Source organism: Ctenopharyngodon idella, chromosome 15, assembly GCF_019924925.1.
Source record: "Ctenopharyngodon idella isolate HZGC_01 chromosome 15, HZGC01, whole genome shotgun sequence".
In the NCBI taxonomy this organism is placed as follows: Eukaryota; Metazoa; Chordata; class Actinopteri; order Cypriniformes; family Xenocyprididae; genus Ctenopharyngodon; species Ctenopharyngodon idella.
The window spans coordinates 1,366,454-1,391,177 of record NC_067234.1 but is presented as its reverse complement, the minus strand read 5'-3'; the positions used below and the strand labels follow the sequence as shown (position 1 = coordinate 1,391,177).

The 24,724-nt window shown below is 37.6% G+C and overlaps 1 protein-coding gene across 6 annotated transcripts in view; it reads left to right on the top strand.

Moving 5' to 3' along the window:
• The first annotated feature begins 4,064 nt into the window (after nt 1-4,064).
• Nucleotides 4,065-24,724, top strand: part of LOC127495817 (thymocyte selection-associated high mobility group box protein TOX-like) — a 65,024-nt gene continuing 44,364 nt past the window's right edge. For 4 of the 6 annotated variants that reach the window (XM_051863151.1, XM_051863149.1, XM_051863148.1 and 1 more), the window contains exon 1: nt 4,065-4,516. In XM_051863151.1, coding sequence (XP_051719111.1) covers nt 4,418-4,516 — 99 coding nt within the window. In that variant the 5' untranslated portion in view covers nt 4,065-4,417. The remainder of the gene's footprint in view (nt 4,517-24,724) is intronic. The other 2 variants (XM_051863147.1, XM_051863145.1) reach the window with 1 other exon arrangement.

Below are 24,724 nucleotides of genomic sequence, written 5' to 3'. Positions count from 1 at the left end.
AAAATATTATTTAATATGAATGAATCAACCTGAATACTTGAAAGTGAACCTGAATGAAAGTCATTTTTAAGGATTCGATCAAGTAGAAGTAAAAGTAAAAACTGCACTAATCCACCGGGTGTTTGTGCAGTGTGTGCTAGATATAGATTTGTGACTGTATACATATATTCACACAAATCAAACTGCACAGTGCATGGGGGAGGTTTTACATTTCTATGGGGGAAGGGTGTGTGTGCAAGGGGGTTGTTTGAATGTACTTAATAGGTAATATGGTGGGGGATGGGACGTTAACATTCAGGAGATGCCTGTTTCTGAGGTAAAGTTATGATTCCAAGTATCCAGCACCGGCACATGCTCATGCTCTCTCAAATACACAAGAGACAAAACAATAGGCAATCAGAGTAGCCTTTCCTCATACAATTAGGAACACACACACAACTACCTCTGAACAGACTTGGTTTTGCAATTGTAAAAAAGAATCTGAATCTTTTTTTTTTTCAACCACAGTTCAAACCCAAACTCTGGCACATGGTTTGAACTTAATTCAGAGTGAATGAACTTGATCTTGATGAACATGCACTTTATAAATGACCTGAATAACTGAATTCTGATGAACTTCAGCTGCAAGGAAGTTGGTTTAACACTGGTGGTTATATTTGTAGCTATCAGATGTTTCACATTGTGAAATCCTATTGATTTTTGGTTCTGTGTACATCCGTTGAAATAACATATTGACTAAAATGGAACTTCCCCATGGACACAACCTCCAACCAAACACCCTTCCTAAAAGAAAGCCTCATCCACAAATAGTTTGGCAGTGTTTGGGGAGTAAAACTGAACAAATTCTTCAACTAATATCCTCGTCGTCCTGCTTTGTTCACCTCTTGTTCCACATTTGGTAAATTAACACTGTGTCATCCAACTGAAATAAGTTTATTTACGAGCTCTCTCATGATGTGATAGCTGAGTGTTAGTCTGCCAACACAATGCTTCAAATGCCAGCTGATACTCAAAGGTTAATGGAATAGAAACCTCATTGTACATTTATTCACCCGATGTGGGCACCATATTGTTCTTTAACAAAATGTCAGCATAGCTTAAATGTTAATGATTTCTAAAATTTCTTCAGCTCTGAAATTTTCTGCCACATTTATCAGGCTACCTGTTCACTGTATATACCCAACAGTTGTGTTGTTGTGAAAGTGGCAACTGTTAAAGGGTTAGTTCACCCAAAAATGAAAATTCTGTCATTATTTACTCATCCTCATGTAGTTCCAAACCCGTAAGACCTTCGGGTTCATCTTCGGAACACAAATTAGGATATTTTTGATGAAATCCGAGAGGTGTATGACTTGTCCATAGACAGCAATTTAACCAACACTTTCCAGAAAGGTACTAAAGACATTGTTAAAAGCAGTCGATGTGACTACAGTGGTTCAACATTAATGTTGTGAAGCGTCGAGAATACTTTTTGTGTGCAAAAACAAAAAAATAAGACTGTTTACGTTCAGCACTTCCAGGTTCTACGTCTGAACGCCAACTCATTATTGGCCGCCTCCTGCATCAGCATCTCATGCATGCGTCATGCTGCTTGCGTGAACAGCCTCTGCCAATACTGAGCCGGCATTCTGACGTAGAACCTGGAAGCGCTGAGCGTAAACAGCGTATGAGAATGACACAGAGGAGAAGCTATTGTTGAATAAAGTTGTTATTTTTGTTTTGTTTTTGTGCACAAAAAGTATTCTCATTGCTTTATCAAATTAAGGTTGAACCACTGTAGTCACATTGACTGTTTTAACTATGTCTTTAGTACCTTTCTGCACCTTAAAAGTGGTGGTTAAATTGCTGTCTAATATGGACGAGTCATATACCTCTCAGATTTCATCAAAAATATCTTAATTTGTTTTCCAAAGATGAACGAAGGTCTTGCGGGTTTGGAACGACATGAGGGTGAGTTCTTAATGACAGAATTTTCATTTTTGGGTGAACTAACCCTTTAAACTCAACTTTTGTCTCTTGGAAGCATATGTTAGACTATTAGCCTATCTTTTCAATAATAAAAGATTAAAGTTAGATTTTATGGCTGAGAATGTCATGAAGCCAGAATGGTTTTTTTTTTTTTTTGGCTGCCAGTCACACATTGTTCAGAGATTAACAGCTTTTGAAAAAAATGCTGACATGACTTTGACCACAAAAAAGCGAGCTGTTGTGTGCACTAGCATTCAACGTTCAACGGCCTGTATCCAAACAGAACCAGAGCAGACTTTCTTTTACTGTGGCTTTTGATGCAGAAAGGCCACTGTAATAATACATTCTGCTTTGGTACATTCCAAAAACATCATACCAACAGCAGCAGCACTGTGTATCTCTATCATCATCAACCTCACCATCATCATCATAATCATCTTTGAGAAATGATGAATAATGCCAATTTCTCCAATGTAATTGACAAGAAATAGGACCACCTGCACCTCCTTCATTTCCATTTGTCTGAGGAAACATGGGCTTCTCATTTCCCACCAAAAACATTATGCTCTGTCATAGATGGCATTGTTTTTGTGTTTCTCTCAAGCTTTGATATAGTTCCCAAACAAATGAAAGAGAGAGAAAAAGATGACAGACAGACAGACAGACAGACCCCCCCCAACCCCTGAAATAGCCTTTTTTTTTTTTTTTTTTTCATGTGGTGCAATTTTGCAACATGACCCAGCACACAATGTCTCAAAGAATGCATATCTTGAATTCTAAGAGCAAAAGCAGAATCCGGAAAAGCTCAAGCCCATCTTATGCCTGCGCGCAGAGCTGCTTAATAGACTGTGTGCTGAGGTCTGGAGCGAGTATAGTGAAGCCTGTCAGCTTTCTATTTTAATTCTGTAAAATCAGCTTTGGTTTTAGCTGCTATAAAATGACTAGTTTCATCTTCATTGATTATATATTTGAGATTTCCTGCCATTTGAGATTGTTTCTCCTGATTAGTGGAGCAAATGATTTCAGAAACTATTATTGATAGTCTCTGTTTTCAATCACTATAGCTTTATGCATAAAAAATAAACAAAATAATACTAATAAATACACAGCAGTCACATTTAAAAAGTAAATTGATGTTTTGCTTGATTATTAAGGGAGAATCAACTGCTACATCTATCATAGAAAGCTATATAAGACAACAACAACAAAAACGTTAGAAAAATATATATCCTTGGATGAGCAGTGAAAGACCAAAAGGTTTATCATTTATGGCTAGTGTTTGGTAGATTACTTCTGAAATGTGGCTTATACTGTTTACAAATTAGACAATTAAAATTTAAATTAGTGACCTAATCATTTAGATTTTTTCACTTTTAAAAACATATTCCTCCTAATTTTTTTTTGTGGTCTGACAGGAAGTGAGCTTCCAGACCAGAGTTTGTGTGAGGTACAGAGTGGAGGAGCAGCAATTGGGGAGGGGAAAATGAAAAACCAGGAGTGGACGTTTATATGTCAGTAGATGAAGGAATGGATATCTTAACATACACACTTCCAGTTTCCAGTTTCCTTTATTTAGGATTGCCACTGCTATTAGTAAACAGTAGAACAGTTGTTTCCAGGCTTATTTTCAGCCACCTCATATGAGTGTCAACACATTAATAGTGATTAATTTGATGGTTCCATAACTTTTAAGAACTGCAGAAAGCAGGTTTTAGAGTTTAATTTAATAGTGAATTTTAATTTATTTAAGAAAGACTGTTTTATAACATATTTTAAATAATTTATGTCATTGTCTGTTCAACTTTGGAAGTTAGTTGAGGTCACATAATGGACGCAGGCCCACAGACTGGACTACTGCTGTAGACTCTTGTTTACCATTTCACCATAATATATTCTAATGCGGTGAAAGACACCCCTGTCAAAAAATATGTTCGTTTTGAAGAGCGATACTGGCACAGCTAAACGGAATCTTCCGTCACCATATGTTCAGACAGTATCATACGCAAAGTGATGCAAATCCTGAAGCAGGAGCGCACATCGCAGCGCCCCCTGTGGCCGCTCAGCGGCACAGCCGCGTGTCTTGCGAGTCTTTTGTGTGTGAACATTGGCAAAGCGCTCGCTTCTCTCCATAGAGCAGTTACTCTGAGCCACAGCTGCACCAAGAAGATACACATCTCTACTCACAGCAGTCAACACAGACTCACCAGATGCTCGTGTTCTTTTCAAACCTGAGCACTTTTTTCCGCGGTATCTCTTTATTGTAAGACGACTGAGGTAAAGGTTCATATAAAAGTTTTTGCGAAAACCGCGGAACGGATGTGAGGCGCAATAGAGAGCCTCTTTCAGTCTTCAGTTTGCACCTTCTTATTTGCGTTGCGATATCTGAGTAAGCGTGGAACACGTTTTCTAGTGGGAAAGGCAATAGGGGCCGGTTGATGATTTTACTGAAATGGACGTGAGATTTTATCCACAACCTCCACCACCATCAGCAACAGATCCTTCCCGACTGGGACAGTCACACTATTCGGACTCTCCGTACTGCAATAAGGTAAAGCTTAATTTCATGATGCATGATCTTCGTGAACGTGTTTTGTTTTGAGTTTTGCCTGGCTGAACTTGAATGACGACTGTTGAGGACTTGTTCAAAGTTTGTACTTCACCCGACTGTCACAGTGAGTCGGAGAAAGTAGGAGCTATTGAGCGCGAGACCAAAAATGTTTCCAAACCTGATGACTTTGTTTGTTAATAATAATTATCGTTGTTTCTTTTTTTTTTTCTTAATATAAACGTTCATATATTTAACTGTTAAATACGTACATCAGCATTTTCACGTGCCTTTTTACGTCGCGAACTTAAAAAGCGCCTCTATGGGTTGTCATAGAGACCGCGCGCGGACTGTAAATAATTATGCAAATAATTAGATGGCACTATTTAAGTTGGTAGATAGAAGTAGCGCTCGCTTGCTCAAAAACACCTGCTCTCCATCACAGCCCCAAACTCATGGGCATCAACAAACTGTCCTTTACTCAAACATGCACAAACAACAGATAGTAACCATATGTATGTGTATGTTTATGAATGCTGTTCACATAATATTTGTGTTTTATACTTTGTACCTACGGCATTAATTTATCTTTCAAGTTCCATGAGGAACAACAGAGATATGTGGGGTTTGTATTCCTCTATTTCTCCTAATGATGGTGCTGTTACTGTGTGTGTAGTGCATGTGCACAGGATAAAGAGAGATGGGGTAGAGAGAGAGAGAGAGAGAGAGAGAGAGTGTATGTGTGTGTGTGTGTGTGTGTGTGTGTGTGTGTGAATGAGGAGGGGGTAGGGTTACTGTGGGGTGATAGAGTGGGGGTTGGGGTTGTATTATTCCTTTCAATGCTTCTTGATTCACTGCCATAGGTCTCATATCCATGTCTAAGTGCAGTCACATACGCAGTGAAATGTTTTATGGATTAATCATATTTTTAGTGACAGACCTTATTTTAAAAAATCCTTGAAAGCACAATTTCATTGCATTGTTTCAGTGATTCATTTGTTAGATGTAATTTTGATGTGAAGCAGTAAATTGTTAATATCTTTGCTGAGTTTATAAAACCAGGGAAGAGAGGTTGGCGGGGGTAGGGAGGAAAGGAAGAGGGAGGGAAGGAGGGGAAGGGCTTTCAGATATAATCTATATAGTGTAATTTTACTGCAGAGGCAAGTCAGCCTATATCAACTCCACTCGAGATTTTTCATCTTAGCAATTCAGAAAGAGAGGGAGGAGGGGAGCTGGAGTTAGATGAGTGAGAAAGAGAGAGAGAGAGAGAGAGAAGGGGGGGGGGGGGGGGGGGTGGTTGTGGGGGGACACAGCAGAGCAAACAAGTGAGATTGTGACAGTGGTGTGTGGTATCTCCAGAACAAATAGACAGAAATTGATGGTATGTGGCTAAACGGGGGTCACGGTGCCAGGGGGACTGATTCAGTCTGTGCACATAGACCCCCTTCTGATTACCTTCCTCCCTACCTGCTCTGCTCAGATCCCAGAAGACTGCGGTCCGCACTCTTTCTGTTTGATGTGGACAGAAAGATATAAAAACAAGCACTGTATCTTTATTCATACGCTATGGATTGTAGTTCAGAGCCTTAGAGACATATGTTGGTTTGAAAGCGTTTAGTCGCAGTGCACTTTGTTGTGGATTTTCTGCAGTTCAGCAAAACGTGTAAATGCAGGAAAGTCTGTGTTTGTCTAGCGCAATGCTTTTTGTGCAATGAAAGGAACACGTTTGGAGCCTGAAGTTATTGCTGCGGGGATAAAAAAAATATGAAGGAACTTTGTACGCACTATCTGAACTTAATGCTCCACACTTCCTGGTCTATACATTTTGGTTCTTATCGCCCTGCACTTACCATGCTACCTGCTCAGGCATTTTTGTCACAGGACGCAAAAGAATGTGTTTTCCTGAGCAAATAAATGCAAAAGCAATTAAATCTGAATTTGAAGACCCCGCATACAGAACTCTTTGAATCTGAATCTGCACCTCTGATGTGTGCTTTACATGAGTGCTGCTGTTAAGGAAGTCAAGAGTGGTCTTGAGGGGTACTTTGGAGTGAGAGAGAGAGAGAGAGAGTGTGGCACTATGATTGGATTACTGTCTGTTTGGGATTATGAAAACCGGCAGAGATGCAGCCCCTGACCATTAATGGCCAACAAAACTACTCTGCTGAAACCGACCTATATCAAAGTGAATGATTTATTTCATGCCTAATGACTTTCAGCTGGTGCTCAAGTCGCTGCATTAATGGAGTTTTCAGGCTCGAAGTTATTACAGCCAATGAGATAATGCAAGCAAGCTGTTAACACTACGTATGACTCATTGTCTTGTAAGTCTGTCGTTGATGTGGTTTTAAAAATGGCGAGAGCTCATACGCTTCCAAATTTCACAGGTTTTGCTTGTTTACAGTCTGCAATCTTGTGCGCTGTCAAGTGATGGGATAGCAGAAGTCCGAACTAACTAATTGGGCTGGAGTCATTTTGTACCTACAAGGTTTGAGTGATGTAAAAATAAGTTCCACAGTAAGTCAATAAAATAAATGATGATTGGAGTACATTTTACTTCAAAGTACTATTTTACTTCAAAATTTGACATTTAATTCAATGTGTTACTTGCTGTTTCTTTGTAATTATTTGTGAATTGTACTAGCAGTTTCTCACTGAACATTGTTTAAAAGTAAATTCTACATCACTTTTTAATTCAATGTGTTACTTGCTGTTTCTTTGTAATTATTTGTGAATTTTACTAGCAATTTCTCAGTGAACATTGTTTAAAAGTAAATCCTACATCATTTTTTTTCCTAGTGTATGAGTGATTTGGGTTGATACAAGAGGATTTAATTGCCTGTGCATTTAAAGAAACAGCAAATAACAGAGAGTTTGTGAGAAAGCAGGCCTGTGGTTTTTTAATGACGCACATTTTTTATACCTAGCAAACAGAGGGCTTTTTTTATTAGGTCAATGACGTGACGGGTCATTTTTTGTCCAAAGACCTTAATGATAAAAAAAACAAAGATATGACATCCAAAGTATGTAAGGTAGTACAACTTAATCTCTTTTATTGAATCCAAAAGGTGTTAATTATATTTTGCTACATATAGGTATTTTAAAGATTTTGAAGTGTCAAAAGGTCAATCGGTTTAGACGTCCAAAGGCCAATACAGCCATTTCATTTGTGATCAAATTATCTTAAAATGTAATAAATGTATTTTTTTTTCTTGCATGATTTTATAACATATATAAACATAGTGCAAAATGCTATTAAAATTATGTGTAGAAGTCGTTGCTTTGTTATGAGAAAGAATGTCCGGAAAAATGAGTTTCATTGATGTCGGAGTAATCAATATAAAGGCACCATTTTGGATCAAGTCATGCGGTCAGTGTCATGTGACAGGATATGACAACATTCAGACACCTGCAAAGGACCACACGGTTGTACAGCAAAGTAACTAACTCTATCTTAACTATTTGAAAAATTCATGTTTTCACTTGCTAATACGCATGTCCCGAAATATCAGGTCATTCGGTACAACTACTATAAAACATGGAAAATGTTGTAATATTTTAAAAACTATCTGTCTAACTAGCTAGATATCAGCCTATCAATATCGTCATTTGGTATAACCAAAAGTGTCATTCGGTAAAACTGAAATTTTGGTTAAACCGAATGACTTTTTTGGTGACAAAGTTTGTCCATCTTGTAATAAATGACAAAAATAGTGTTAATTGATTATAAAAACCACATTATCTCAATGTTAACACTTAATAAAACTTCAAAATTAATCATATCTCCATTATATTTTTTGACACTTTTAAAAACCTTATTCATTAATGACCCATTATTATTTTGAATTTTGTCTCGAGACAGACACCTATAAACATTTGTCAGTTGAAAACCTACACAGCATTACAGTTATGGACTATATTGTCCTGAATCTTCTGTCTATGTTTTTTAAGTCTTAGTACATTCCAAATGTGATTCCTGCTCTTAAGGAGATTACATTAAAAACGGATGAGAAATTAGATATCTCAAATATGTATTGCTGCCATGGGCCATGCTCTGTAATATAAAGTCTGCTGTGTGCGTGTCTTAGCCACAGGCATTTTCAATTAAGTAGAAATTACTGAGATCTTTGGTGGTCCTGGATGTCAGAGGGTCCCAGGATGTCGACCCTGACATAATACGTTGTCTTTTGTGTTTGTTAGTCAAGAGCAGTACTCAAACCCCACTCTAAAACTGACCAGCCCCAACCCCCCCCCCCCCTCACTCCAGCTGCAATGATCATTACACGCATGTGCATTTTTAACAAAAGGAACTAACGGACTTATCATCTGAGCACTGAAAGTGGAAGCTGAATTGACTCAGAGAGAAGGAGAGAGGAGCTATAGCTCTGGTAATCTCTGTTTACCAGGTCACTGCTTCTCAGAAAGAGTGATGTGATGACAGGGTGAGACTGAGTGGGCATTTCATTCGTGCCCCCCTCCTGCCTCGGCCTTTACAGCACTGATCAAACCACACTCCTAAATGTGAGAGGAAATCAATGCGTGCAGCAGTCTGTTTGTATTTGATGTTGTATCGTTCACATGATGTCATATGGTAAGTGGTTTGCTGTACAAAAATCCGAAATCTTTATTGTTCTTGGCTCAAATCGAAGCATATAAATATAAATCATGTGGCACTTTCCATGAATATGGTACTCTTTGGTTTTGTTACAAGATCTATTAGATGTGTTTGGCAAACTACCTGTCAATTTGACATCGCATGAAAAGTATAGTTTTAAACACATGAAATTCTGTCTTATTCCTCCATTAAAGGTCTTGAATTAATTTATCTTTATTTATTCATTCATTTTTAAATATTTAATTGTCATTGATTTATTACTAAATCTCACAAATCTGGTTTTAAACTCCAACCCCTGTTTCACAGACAAGGCTTAAGCTAGTCCCGGACTAAAATGCATGTTTGATCTGTTTTAACTGAAAGCATCTTGCACTAAAATAAGTCAATGTCATTGTTTTGTCTCAAGATGCACACCAGTAATGTTTTTTTCTAGGGATGCACGATATATCAGCCACCATATTGGTATCGGCCGATATATGTTCATTTTCAATGTTATTGTTATCGGTATATATTAAAGCTGAAAAATAATGGATTATTTCCTTCAGCTGAGACACTTCAGATGTGCACTCTTCACCATGATGGTTTTGAATTGCTTGAAATATGATTGGAGTCACTTCAAAAAGTCTGTCATATAGGCTACATAAAATTATAATGAGAACATTACTGTGTGCTTGGGATTTGGCTTTTAATGGTGAAGCTTTTGTCTTTGTAATAAGGCTCTCAAAAATTCTATAAAAATTTGGATTTAGATTTATCGGCCAATATATCGGTTATCGGCTTTTCAAATATAAAGAATTATCGGTATCGGCCAAAATGTTCATATCCCTATTTTTTTCTAAGGCATGTTTTAAAAGCTACTTAAATGCCCTAATTGAACCAAGGCCTAATCCTGGCTTAATCTAAGCCCTGTCTGTGAAATCAGACCCAAATGTTGTTAACATGGTTGCAAACATCACAAACCTCATTTGAAATGCACATTAAATAAAAAAAAGTTCATAATGATTAATTTGTTGATCAGCATTTTCTGAAAGATAAGCACATCCTTTAACTGATTTTCAGATTAGAGTTTCAGACCCTATTTGTGAAAGTGCCATGTATTGTTACGAAATATGAAAGTTTTAGAATATGACAGCCAAAACTTGTATGGTTAGAGTTTTGCTGAATTATTAAAAGTAACGTGGATGTCAGTGTGCATAAACAGGTGTCAGTGTTTAGGGCTTTAACACCTCCATGTTTGAATCGTTTTGAAAGCATTGTACAGTAACTCCAAAAATGGCTTGCTCACCCCCTTTAAACAGAGATGTCGTTTCACTGATGGATATCTGGGAGTTTTTCCTATGTCAACAGCATATGTCAACATCACACCGGCTGGCCACACATGGGTGGATTGTCATAAATGTGAGATGTTTACATAGGCTGTGATCTTTGTTCATGTTGTGCCTAGGTCAAGCTCCAAGCACAACAGCACAAAGAAGAGCTGCACATCATTGATGTGACTTTGTTTTCTTGATGCTTTTCCATGCGATGACATCTCCTCACCAAACTAAACTTGTCAGATATCTTTACAAGTGATTGACACTTTTTGATGTGTTAGAATAGTCGGCAGTAGTCACCACAGTGCCCTGTGAGTACAGACATACCATTTAATATTACTAGTAACTTCTTACTGTTATCTTTGCAGCAGATGCTAAACCAATTGTCAGTTAATAAACTAAAATGTACATTTGCTGAAAGAAGAGATCCAATTATAATCTCGTCTCCACAATATCAATATATTCTCATTTAAGGTGAACTTAATTGCATCCAAATTTGGTCTTGCTGGTAACAAAAGCCATTACTGTTTGAGTTCCTGTTCAGTGGCTAGCTGGCACGGTTCACTGGCTACTGTCAAAAAGGATTTGCTTCTGATTGACAGCCTCACTGGAATGTGAATGGAGTTTTTAATTGCATATCATGTGTGCATATCTAAAGAGACAAGCTCTGTGTCTCGGGCTACTGTTCATTACGACTCTACAGGTCAACGTACAGCTCAACAACTATATAATGATAAACACAGACACGCACTCATTATATAGGACCATGACATGTGGGCTTGTTTCTTTGTTTGCTTCGACTTTACGGACATGTCCACATATAATTTTCCCGTATGTGGAAATTAAATACATAATATACTGTCTAAACACGCACACAGGAACTCTAGCAGATCACCAATTTATTTGCACACCATAAATGATGCTCTTTATCAGCGACTGTGAAACTCCTAGCCACATTTCTTTTGGTATCCAATATCTGGATACCAGACATGACTGATCCTGCCAAGCTCCAAAATAAATAAATAAATAACATCATAAGTATTATTAATAAAAAATAAAGTATTATCATATGAGGTGTGTTATGTCATTTGATAGCTTTGTGAGGAACAGACTAAAAGTGAAGTTGTTATTCATAGAAAATCTTCCCTTCCTCTTCATTCTTTATATTCAAACCAGTGTCATGTTTGGTTACAAATTTAACCATGTTTAGCAGTAAACTTTACTTTATTCCTTTTTTTTCCCAATAAAAGGTTTACATGGGTGTTTAGATTTTTTTTAAATTATTGTTGGCCTGAAGATTTTCACTGGATTTTCAGTGTTACTGTTGATACAGGGGTTTACAAATTAGGTTTCGGGGATGCACAGTTTTTTTTATATATATATATATAATATAATTTATTTTAGCTTTAGTACATTGACTATAAAACAAATATTTAATTTTGTTTATATCACACTTCAAATCAAATTAAGTATATAGCTGCCTTCAAATTTTATGAAGTGGGTCCAAATTATATCTGGGGGTCCTTGGCATTAAAATTTTGAAAAAAAGTTTTTTTTTTGTCACAGGCTACATATTTTTTTTCATACATATTTATGTTCTGTTTTCTCTTCCACAGTGAGGTGTACAGTGGGAAAAAAAAGTACTGGATTGTTACTCTGTATCTGGAAAGAAAAAGTGTAATCAGTGCACCTCTAGTCCAGAATGATTGCCAGTCATGATCTCCAAGCCCACAAAAGTGTTGTTAATTATGCTGGAAGAATGATTATTGTTGTCATTGCTCGTTCCACAGACCCAGAAGGCCAAACCTGAAAAACAGAATCGAGGAATATAATGTGGTATCTGCAATCAGTCAAGGTGGTTTGGGAAATCTATCAGTGATGCTATTAAATGCGAAATGACAAAGACCAATCTGCATAAGTGGAGTATGTTGTAAAGAGGTGAAAAGAGCTTGTCGTAGTCAGTCAGAAGAGACCTGTGCTGAAGTGCTAAGGCATCACTTTGTGTCTGGGGATGAAAAGAGGGAATTTTGCTAGCTTGGTATGTTCCATTTTTGTCTTTGTCAGTGTAGAAAATGCAAGGCCATAAACACGAGCATTCCTGTGAGAAAGACTGCGTTCAGTTGCATTTTCTGGCCTTGAATTTTAGTGACATGTTTACGTCGTCTGCGTCTGTGTTTACGATGCTGGTCGTCAGTCCCAGTTCAGCACTTTCCAATCTTTGAGTCTGCCTTGCGTGTAATTCACACAAATGTGACATACCGCTGCAGCCATGTTTGTTACAAAATAAGATTATTTTCTCAATATAATTAGCTTTTATCTCAGCTAGCATATCAGCCAGTGTAGTGTGATGCAGAAAATGCCAAAAGATCAACTCATTAAGTAGCTGAACATAATGATCATAAAATCTGGACATGTGTTCTCTTTATTTTGGCTGGGGGAATGTTTTTTTTTTTGGGCCGCCATGCGCGTCGAGAAAATTCTGGCACAAATCTGTGATTGCGATTCATTGGAGGCATCTAATTTTTTTGGTCCGCTTTGCCCAATGACAGTCTACATATGAATAGCTGATTAGGCTCCCGGTTTGAGGAAACATCCAAACAGATGGCTCTGTGAAAACCAATCCAGAATAGCTTAATTGTTTAGTTTAATCTCACTATGAAACATATTGCAATCATTTTCACATAAAGACTTTTTTTTTTTTTTTTTTCACAGAATGTAATGAAAGTTATGGTGCGGATCCAGAATTTTTGGAGCAGTCTGAAAATGTCCCAAACATCCTCTTTTGCCATCAGTATAATTGCTAATATCTTCATAGGACTCTCACCATAATAATTCATATTCCGTTGTTTGTGGTGTTTGAGTGCTTGTCATCAACAACCAAGGCGTATCTCACAACTGTAACCCTCCGTTTGTTTAATTCACAAACTTTTCTCTATTATTTTATGGCATTTGCACGGTTTCAATGAGTCCAGCATCTGTTAAATACACGTTTGTTTGTTTATTTGTTTGCATGCTTTGAGTGTTATTCTGGCCACAATAATAGTTCCAGCCTCTCCATTGTGTGGTGCTGTTGCATGGAGGGACTTCCAGCAGCACGTCAGGACTGATATGTGCACGGCAGCTTTGTGAGGGAGCACACCATGGTCTTTGTGGGCCCATCTGTAGGTGAACTAATGGCCTGTTGTGTTTCCCCTCATTCAGCTCAGTCTTTGGTGTTTAAGTGGCACCTGTCAGCCTTTTGATGCCTAGCCCTCTGTTCTCCTGCGATCAGGAAGGGCACGTTGTGAGTTCCTGATCGCTGTCTTGTGACAAGTGTGAGATCGTGTTTCAGCAGCACTAGAACAGGTGGGCCCCACACCTTTCTCCTCTGGAACATAATCATCAAAATGGACTCCACGCTCTGAGGCTTATCATTAGCTGTAATCAAAACCTATAAGAGCAAAAAGTAGGGTGGTGCGCAAAACATCAATATTGCACTTCTGATGCCTTGTTTTATATTATTAAATAGAATTGATGCACACTACCATACAAACGTTTGGGGTTAGTACAATTGTTTAGGAAGAATCTAATATTTTTATTCAGCAAGGATGCAATTGATCGAACATGACGGTAAAGCCTACATTATTACAGAAAATTTCTAATAAATGCTGTTCTTTTGAACTTTCAATTCATCAAAGAATCCTGGAAAAAATGTGTCATGGTTTCCACAAACTGTTTTCAACATTGATGAGAAGAAGAAATATTTCTTAAGCACCAAATCCAGCATATTAAAATGATTTCTGAAGGATCATGTGACACTGAAGACTGGAGTAATGATGCTGAAAATTCAGCTTTGCCATCACAGGAATTTAAATTAAATGAGATTTTTCACAATATTACTGCTGTACTTTTTTTTTTTTTTTTTTTGTTTAATATATGCAGCCTTGGTCAGCATAAGAGATTTCTTTTAAAAACATTCAAATATTTTTGTCGGCACCGATAGCCTCGTGGGCAACGCGCTGACATAGCGCCGTTGTGCTTTGGGTGACCCGAGTTCGAGTCCCGGCTCGTGGACCTTTCCCAATCCTGTCCCCCTCTTTCTCTCACTTCGCTTCCTGTCCTATCATAAAAATGACAAAAACAAATCTTTATATATATTTATATAAAAACATTAAAATAATCTTACTGACCCCAAAATCTTGAAAGGTAATAGATGTAATTTAGAAAATCTACATGTGGGTCTTTTTTTTTTTGCTTATTGTAATGAAATATATTGTTTTCTAAATTACTGTCAGGATCTAAGTTGTTATGTGTTGGTGAAAGAATTTTTAAATTGGAAAACATTCTGCAAATTGAGAATTTAAATTCAGTTCCTGAACATGAATTGGCATATAGCAAATAGGATGCAGAATTGCAATTAAAAAAGTAAACTATAAAAGTAATTCAAATAAAAGAAATATATATAACTGTAATCTTTAACTAAACAAGTAAAGTTTGTCAGGACAAGCTTTGAATGTTGGCTGTTTTGAGAGGGATAGATGGATGGACTAGGGTGGAGGAACACTTCATTTCCCAGAATGCATTGCTTATGTTGAATTTCTCTGAATTGCATTTAAGTTAATCCCTCTTCCTGCTTAGGACTTTTCAAAAACCATTAATACATGCTTTTTATGTTCAAATGTAAAAAGTTAGCTTTATGATGTACATGAAAGTCTTTTGGACGTTTCCCCTGCATTTAAAATTTAAGAGCAAGAAGAAAAAGATGTTTTTAACAAACATCTTTTATTTTTATTTTTTTTTGTCTTCACTGCAAGCAGCTGTGTTTGAGGTCAAAATCGACCCAAAATAACAGACTTAAAGTTATAATTGCACGCTTGACTTTCAGAGAAACTCCCCTCCGCGCTTGTTCATGGTCTGGTGAAAAGCTTTGAAGCAAGTCATTTACCCAAGTTATTATTTGAGGGGTTGAGGCTGATCGATGTTCCATATTTTGGGTGTTTACACATTCAGGCTTTTAGAGGATACACTCAGCCAACTCAACTCAACTCATGAGCCTAAAATTAGGCATGAAAATATGCGTTACTCTGACTGTGGTGCACAAGAGAGCAATTAATTTTAGTGCGGCAAGTGCGTACGCCGTTCATAAGCAAAAGAGAAGGTAATTCAAAGAGACTTAAACCTTATCAGGACAGCTACAAGTGAAATGGAAATGAAAGGCTGTGGACAGAGAAAACAAGGAGCTCATTTCAACAGGAAACCAGCAGAAAGTCATACTCAATTTTGTTTTGTATTAGTCATACCTTCTTCACGGTTTCCCGCTGAAAGGATAGAAAATGGAGTCAAAAATGGTTCCAAACCCATTTGTTTTATAGAAGCACTTTGAAAAGTTTTGCGGTTGAGGCTAGCATTAGATTAGTTGGGATATGAGACTGTCTGTCATCAAAACAGCCTTTCACCAACAACCATTATTTTAAACACTAAACATTAAAATTTAAGCTTTAAAGTCATTTCAAACATTCATTTCCGCATAGCTTTCAATTGAAACTTCTTAGCGTCTTGTGGTCCTGATTTAGTAAAATATGATTCTCGCTGCGCAAGACAAAAGGCACAGTGTATTAAAATCTGTCCGGAAGGGCACGTTTCTAGCCTGTTCTGGATAAGAGTGCAAATGAGTCTGTCATCACAAATATTACACCCGATCTATAAAACAATTCATGAATTTTTGAAGCCCCTGGGCATTCAGTTTCATACCTTCCCTCTTCGTGGAAATGTAAAGCAGTATTACACAGGTGTTATATGTTTTAAAAAATGGAAATAGTTCCTTTGTCATTTTAATAACAAGATTTTTTTTTTAACTTTGCGATTCAAACAGTCGAGGCTTATAAGTCGAACAACAAAATCATCCCTGTTTCAGTACCTCTGAGTCCGATAGCGTTGGACACACTGTTTTTGCTCTCTGCAAACAAGGCCCTGAAGAGAGAGATAAAGAGAGAGAGAGAGATATGCATACAAACACACACACACACATACACACATTCAAATATATGACCCCAGTGTAAATGAGGAACAGCTGCACCATTGTAATTAAACATGGGCAAAGAAAACTACACAAACAAATGAACCTCACAGCCGTAGGTCCTGAGGCACATTAAGGGGAGAGAGAGAGGGAGAGAGAGAGAGAGAGTCACAAAGCTTCCTACAGGTGGTTAAAACACAAAATTGCTTCTTGGAAGACAAATGAAGCACCCTTTAAATTTGTCAGATAGGAAGTTAATGCTTTTAGTGCCGTTAACGGAGATCAGGCAACCGCATTCGCATTTGACACGTTTCACTGGGTGGAAACTCACAATGCTCAGCTGTAGTTAGATTAAGCCAAATATTATTTTAAAACATCATCACACTAATATGATGTTATAATGAACATTATACAAAGATAAATAGCAATTAAAGTGTTTCCACTTAGTTTTAAGTGGTGTTATTTGTAATTAACTGATAATTAAATATAAATAAGATTAAAGAGATAGTTCTGCAAAGAAATGAATAACTGTTTTTAATTATTTTCTCATGTTGTTCCAAACCTGTCGCTGTTGTTATTATTATGTTTTTTTTCAGTGGAAAATGAAAGTGGAAATTTTCTAATGTTTAGTTCAAAGTGACCACAACTGTCAAGTTTCAAAAAGGAAAAAAAAAAAAAAAAAAAAAAAGTGTATATATATATATATATATATATATGTATATGTGTGTGTATTTGTGTGTGTGTGTATGTTCTGAACCAATACAATAAATTTATGTAAGAAACTCATACAGCAGATCTAGTCCCCCATTGACTACCATAGTATTTTTTTTCCTACTATGGTAGTAAATGGGGGGCGAGATCTGCTTGGTTACTGACATTCTCCCAAATATCAGCAGAGCAAAGAAATTTATACAGGTTTGCAACAACTTGAGGGTGAGTAAGGAGCCGTTCACACAGAACGCGTTTTTCCTTTCCAGTGTGCTACTTTGCCATTGTTTTTCTATGTAAACACACTAGACGGACGTGCAAAACCGTTGCGCTCACGTCTTGCGTCTTTTGCAGCGTCTCGCGCATGACATGGCGTGCTGAAAAGGCGGCGCTCAAGTTAAGATCAGTTCAACTTTTAAAAAATGCGTCTCGAGAGCTTGCGTTTTTTCCCCGAGCCCTAAATGATGACAGAATTTTTATTTTTGGGTGAACTATCCCTTTAAGTTAAAAAAAAAATCTGGTCTACTTGAAAGATGAAAATCACTTTTGACATTGTTATGGTTCTGATTATAATGCATCAACTATGAATATCATGTCAAAGTTTTTTTTAGTCTTCGTGCCCTCATAAATTCCATGTGTAGCATCACTCTATTTGATTAATATCATTACATGTCATGTTTTTCTAAGGAAACTTCAAAGTAAATTTGCAGCTCAGGTTCACCCGCAATCAATACCGTAATATGATAGAGATATTTTTGTCCTCTTAGCAAATATGCTGGCGATTTGCAGACTACAGTTCGAGAGATAACTTCCAAGGCGCCATTATCCAAGTAAGAGAAGAATGAGGCATAAAGGCAGGTTTTGGTCTCAGGTTTACTCCTTAATCAATACTTATGTTTTTTATGTAAACAAAACTACAATAGTGATGAACTGCAGTAGGTCCTGCTAATAGCAATGCAGGCGCAAGGCACATCTGAGGATGCCATGGAGACCCATGTGATCCTGATCAGGCTGAAACTCATTAGCCAGGCCAAATTTGTGCGATTGCCAAGGATGCCAAAATCTTGAACGAAACGGATCTTGTGGATGCTTGTCATGGCAACAGCATGTATCAATAAAGCAATCTTTATTTCCTGACAGGGAACGAGACCTGCATTCTAATGGAGGGGCTGTTATTGCGTCGTAGCTTGGCACCGTGGCATAAAGGCTGCAGTCAAACTAGCTTTAGTTAACCCATACGTTTTGCTGTTAATGTATCAATACAGACAACCGGCTTAGATGATTGACACATAATGGGATGTTTGTGCCCTGTAGTGTCCGAGCTTGTTTTTCCGTGTATGTTTTTAGCAGCGGCTCATTGGTCAGGCCGCATTAATTCCTATGTGTTTTCCTAGCAGGAGAGGTAATGAACAGGAAGTGATTGTGGTCATGCGTCCAGATAAGAGAGCTTGTGTCCCAGCATCCCTGATGCTTATCACCCACCACACCAGGGCGGCAGCTGCAGAGGAAGTGCATAGCGCCATAGCAACAGCCCAAGAGAGGAGAATTCGCTTTAAAGCTCACAAAAATGTCTCAGGTTCAGCTCCGCACAAAACAGGGCTGTGAATTCACCTGTTTGAATCATTTTCTCTGAGAGTATAAAAAATATATATATATAGTTCTGTCTCTAAATTCTGATGAGTCACATTCAAAGCTTGTTGTAAAATAACTATAAATGCACATCTGTAACTGCAGATAATATTTTAAAATAGCAAGTTAGTATAGTGATAAATATTACATGATAAAAAAAATGTTAAAATATATTACACGTGTGTTATTGTTGAACACTAATGTCTTTTATCATGTTGCAGTTGCTGGCTTTTTTTAAAAACAATAAGTAAGCCACTGATGAAAATCGGTGTAACCAATCTTTTTTTTACTAATATTTGTTATACAGTATTAAAGGGTTAGTTCACCCAAAAATGAAAATTCTGTCATTAATTACTCACCCTCATGTTGTTCCACACCTGTAAGACCTTCATTCATCTTCGGAACACAGATTAAGATATTTTTGATGAAATCCAATGGCTCAGTGAGGCCTGCATTGCCAGCAAGATCATTTTGCTTTTTCAATGCCCAGAAAGCTACTAAAAACATATTTAAAACAGTTCATGTGAGTGCAGTGGTTCAACCTTAATATTATAAAGCGACGAGAATACTTTTTGTGCGCCAAAAAAAAAAAAAAAATAGCATTTATTCCACAATATCCAGTGATGGGCGATTTCAAAACACTACCACATGAAGCTTCGAAGCTTTATGAATCTTTTGTTTTGAATCAGTAGTTCGGAGCACGTATCAAACTGCCAAAGTCATATGAACTATTGAAATTTCGAAACACTTATGACATAACGAAGCCTCGTTTACTGAAATCACATGATTTTGGTGCTCTGAACCATTGATTCGAAACAAAAGATTCGTAAAGCTTCGAAGCTTCATGAAGCAGTGTTTTGAAATCACCCATCACTAGATATTGTGGAATAAAATTTTTTTTTTTTTTTTTGCACACAAAAAATATTCTCGTTGCTTTATAATATTAAGGTTGAACCACTGTAGTGACATGAACTGTTTTAAATATGTCTTTAGTACCTTTCTGGACATTGAAAAAGCAAAATGATCTTGCTGGCAATGCAGGCCTCACTGAGCCATCGGATTTCATCAAAAAATATCTTAATTTGTGTTCTGAAGATGAATGAAGGTCTTACAGGTGTTGAACGACATGAGGGTAAGTAATTAATGACTGAATTTTCATTTTTGGGTGAACTAACCCTTTAAGTATTTTCTTTGTAAAAAAACAGAAAATGGCATGTGGTGGGTTTCTAAAGAATAGCACCCAAAATTCACAGGTAAAATAACTTTTAATGTATTATTTATCACTCAGTTTTTCTTCCTGTTGCTCAAACCTTAGAGAATAGTGCTAGCAATGCCAATGTCCTGCGTTAAAGTATTATTATTTTTATTATTGGTCAAAAAACGTAAATAAAACAATCAGGTAAAGGCTATATTGGTTGATATCTACCTGTCAGACCTGGTACAATCACTGGAACACACTGTCTTTTGTGGCGTATTACTTTATTGACACACACAAACAGAATACAATAGTACAGTGGTATGAATTCAAAGCCGGAGCCATAGATTGAATGGAACAAATGTGGAGGGGATGCTTGGGATTTTTTTTCTGCTGATAGCATTCCTGGTCTCTCGTGTCGTGGCGCTGTAATAGGCCGGGCAGCGCTGGCGAAGTGAAGCACTGCTGTGCTGTTGACTGAAGCTGAGCTGAGGATGAGAACACAGTGGCCCATTGTACTGCGTTCAGATACAGAGCCTGATGTGTGAGTTCGGTCAGCTCCTGCTGGGAGCTTTTGTCAAGCGGAGTAGTCCGCTCAAGGGTGTCGCTTTTTCGCACTAAATACGTACGTTTCTGTGGGAGATTTGGGGAGGGGCCTGTTGTAATGAACATGGCCCTTTTGATTTGCCATCACTGCCCGCGACAAGCCGCACGTCGCCCCTCTGTCAGCATAGTGTCAGGTTAAATGATGAATTAGCGGATTGATTTTCCTGGATATTCTGCTCAATTGTCTTTCGTGTTTTGCAAATTAGCAGGAAAATGACTGAACACGACTCTCTTTGTGGCTTTCCGTGTTTTCACCAGATGGCAAGAGCTCTGCTATTGATTACAAAAGGTGGACTTAAATTAATGTAAACAGCAGTTTATTAAGTTTTCATTTACTAGCTCTTGCAGTTGATAAAAATAGCTTGTTAATTGTGCCCAAATGTACTGAGTTACCTTCTCCATGTCAATCAGGTGTGACGAGGGCACTTCCTAATTTAGAGGAAGGTGGATTCATATTTTAATAAGCCACTGTGCATGGCATTCAGCCATGAGGTAAAAAAAAAAAGAAGACCCAACATCTGAATTAATCGTGTTGGAGGTTAAATTCAATTTCACGTAATGGGACTTGGCACAGTTTTTTTTCCTGCACAATAGCTGAAATTGCAGCCCTTTCAGCTGGCTGCTGGCAGCCGTCCACCCAGGTCATTCTGGCTCCTGCTTCTTGTTGTCTCTTTTTTCTCCCCTCTGTATAAAGATACAGGCAGAAAAATGTTAATCCTTTCAGTGCGTCGCACCTGTTGACATTTTTTGGGGTCTATCGGTTTTGCGATTAGCGTGATTTAATGTAGCTTACCTCCCTGCAACAAGGACGGCAAGAGAGTTCTGGGTGGGGGGGGTTGTGTCCATTTTCCTGATGCACCAGGACAAATTCTTTGAGTCTGTTGAAAGTGATTAGATTTCTCAAGGGTCCTTGTCTCAGAAACACTACCCTACATAAATTACTCATGCTCTTCTCTCATGGGCTTAGGACCGGCTGCCAGCGCTGGAACACATCAGCCATTTGCCTGTTCAAAGGCTGATGAGGTAAATATATATTCATAGTATATGTGTGTATGTTTCTTGAGCACCAAATCAGCATATTAGAATGATTTCTGAAGGATCATGTGACACTGAAGACTGAATAATGATGCTGAAAATTCAGCTTTTCCATTACAGGAATATATATATATATATATATATATATAAAATTAATAATAGAAATTACCCCCAAAAGATAATTTAAAGTCATTATTGTGTTAAAGGGTTAGTTATCCCAAAAATAAAAATTCTGTCATTAATTACCCATTACTCTCATGTCGTTCCAAACCCATAAGACCTTCGTTCATCTTTGGAACACAAATTAAGATATTTAATTAAGATGGCCTCAGATAGACTGCAACACAATTACCACATTCAAGGCCCAGAAAGGTAGTAAAGACATTGTTAAATTAGTCCATGTGACTACAGTGTTATGAAGCGACAAGAATACTTTTTGTGCGCAAAAAACAAACAAAAATAACAGCTTTATTCAACAGTTTGTTCTCCTCCATGTCAGTCTCCTGCACAGTTGACATTGTAAACACAGGGCAGCACAATTCTGTGTCTCTACGTCAGAACAGCAGCTCAATATTGGCTGACACTGGTGTGATGCTGACGCATGCGTGTGATGCTGACGCAGGAGCCGGCGTTCTGATGTAGAACCTGGAAGTGCTGCACTGTGTTTACTACTATCTTAAAATTAACACGTTAAATCATCTTAATATATATGTATGACATTTTTGAATTTTTTTACAGTATGTATATATATATATATATATATATATATATATATATATGTGTATATATATATATATATATATATATATATATATATATATATATACACACACACAATGTAAACTATTTCAGACCGCTCCAATTTTAGTGACTGGTCACATCTACAAAAAATTCTACAAAATGCCTTTTAAACTTTTTACCGGGTCTTAAAGCAAAACTTTGGAGAACAATTTCAGTGCTCAATACTTACCATAACATCTTGAAACATCTTGACAGTGAATATCTGTATCTCTTGGGAACATTTGTTTCGGTCTTCAGCACTGACAGTTTCGGCTCTGTTCTCTCTCTCCCGTGCATCTACATTTGAATTCGCCATACCAACAGTTTTCTTCAGGCACATTTTGAGCATGCGTATACAGGTGTTTTGATGTAGGACTTGTTCAGCCAACACAGATTTTTCACTTCGACTTGATAGATTGACTGAGCACAAATAAATATGTTCGGTGAATATAAATTTTTAATTTAAAGTGAAGAGGTTAAGCTATAATTAGAACAATGCATCTTTTTGCATAAGGATAATTATTTGGGAGTCATTTATTGAGCTAATATGTAATTGTCAGTTTCCACAATTTTTTAAAATTAACATTTTTTACAGTGTATATATTGCCAAAAAAATATTTGGACAAGCACATTTTTCAGTCATTCACAAAATAAAATTTGCCAGGTTGAAGAAATTTTTAAAGTTGAAGCAATAGATACAGTATATTGTTCAAAATGATGACAAAACATCTTAGACTTGTGAAACTTTGTAGAACATGTTTATTATTGATATAATGAAGTACAGCCTGGTTTGATATTTTGTATCCAATTCAGTGAATATTCAGACATTTTACATTAAGTGTGACTTACGTGTCCAGAAGTGTATATATATACTCAATATAATAATGAGGAATGTCCACTACAACATTGTGTATGTGTTGTGTAACCCTCTGTGCTGGTGACAGTGGTCTCATGTGGTTGTTTGTGAGGGGTCACCATGTCATGCAGAAGGTTTCATGTCTTCAACTAGCTGTTCTGTGGTTGAAGTGCATTGTGGGACATTGGTGTAGACATATGTCGGACTGCATCCCAGACACCAAAAGTAGCACACACACACCACTCCTGTTGAGATAAAAATAACGTGACCTACCTTTCAGCTGCAAACATCCTCAAGTGAGCAGATACACTTAAACACTCTCCCACACAAGTTAAACGCTGTTGACCCCGCACAGCTGCACCAAAATCTGCACCATTTATCAAAATACAGAAATGAAACAGACACCGAAGACAAACAAGGAGAATAAATGTTGTCTTTGGGCTTTCGGTGCTGGAAAACACTTGTTCAAACACCCTTATCAAACCAAATTTTCCCCTCAACCAATCGTAAAATAAAGCAATTAAGTGGTCATGTCACCATCTATTGGTCTCCAGTGAAATATGCCTTCATTTACCTCCATCGGGATTCCTGAGGCAGTAAATTATGATACACTGTAATTTTGTCTCACTGTGAAAGGATATTTAACAAGCCACTGGCTGCTCACTCTGAAACTTAATCATTTTTATCCCCCGTCCCCCATCTTTTTTCAGGTCAGCTCTGTTTCAGATGAGATTCGGTCAGTGTTGAAGCATATCTAAGGACTCGGTTAGGGGAAACAAGACATTAAAGTTCACTAATGGTTTAATTTAAGCTAATTGCGCCGACAACAGTGACCAAAAACCATGAGCCGCAAGAACCGATAAATCGCTTCACGGCAACAGTACTGGCCAGGGACATCAGAAGAAAAGGAGAAAAGCAATATGCCATCATTCATGAATCATTAAGCCAAAGAAGTCAAAATGTTTCCCAGAAGCTCGGTTGTCACTTTACAGACTGGACTGCAACAGCAAAGCAGCGTCATCGTGTTATTCCCCCTTATATAAATTGCCATTCTTCACAGATCTATGTCAGGCCATTGTGAAGATAATTGTAACATGGAGGCTGGTTTCACTCTCAGCGTGGTGCTTTCACCAATCAACTGATAGAAATGAATATGTGCATTACATCGCAATATATTCAGAAATAATTCCGCACAACGCCTTGGAGGCAAAGCGCAAAAAGGAAAAGCCCAACTTGGTTTCTCGGCTCGACATGAAATCGTACCAATTCAATAAGAGCCAGCCAGTGATTTATACTTCATCCTCATCTCTGGGCCTAATATCAGAGTGCCTCTATAGGTAGTCATGAAAGTCACTCTAGCTCACTGTAATAAATTACAGTGGTGGAACACGAATGAAGACGCTTTCAGTTCAGCTTCAGGCTCTCAGAAAATTGCCATTTTGAGGAGGGGGGGGAGGGGGGGGGTGGAAAAAGAAATCA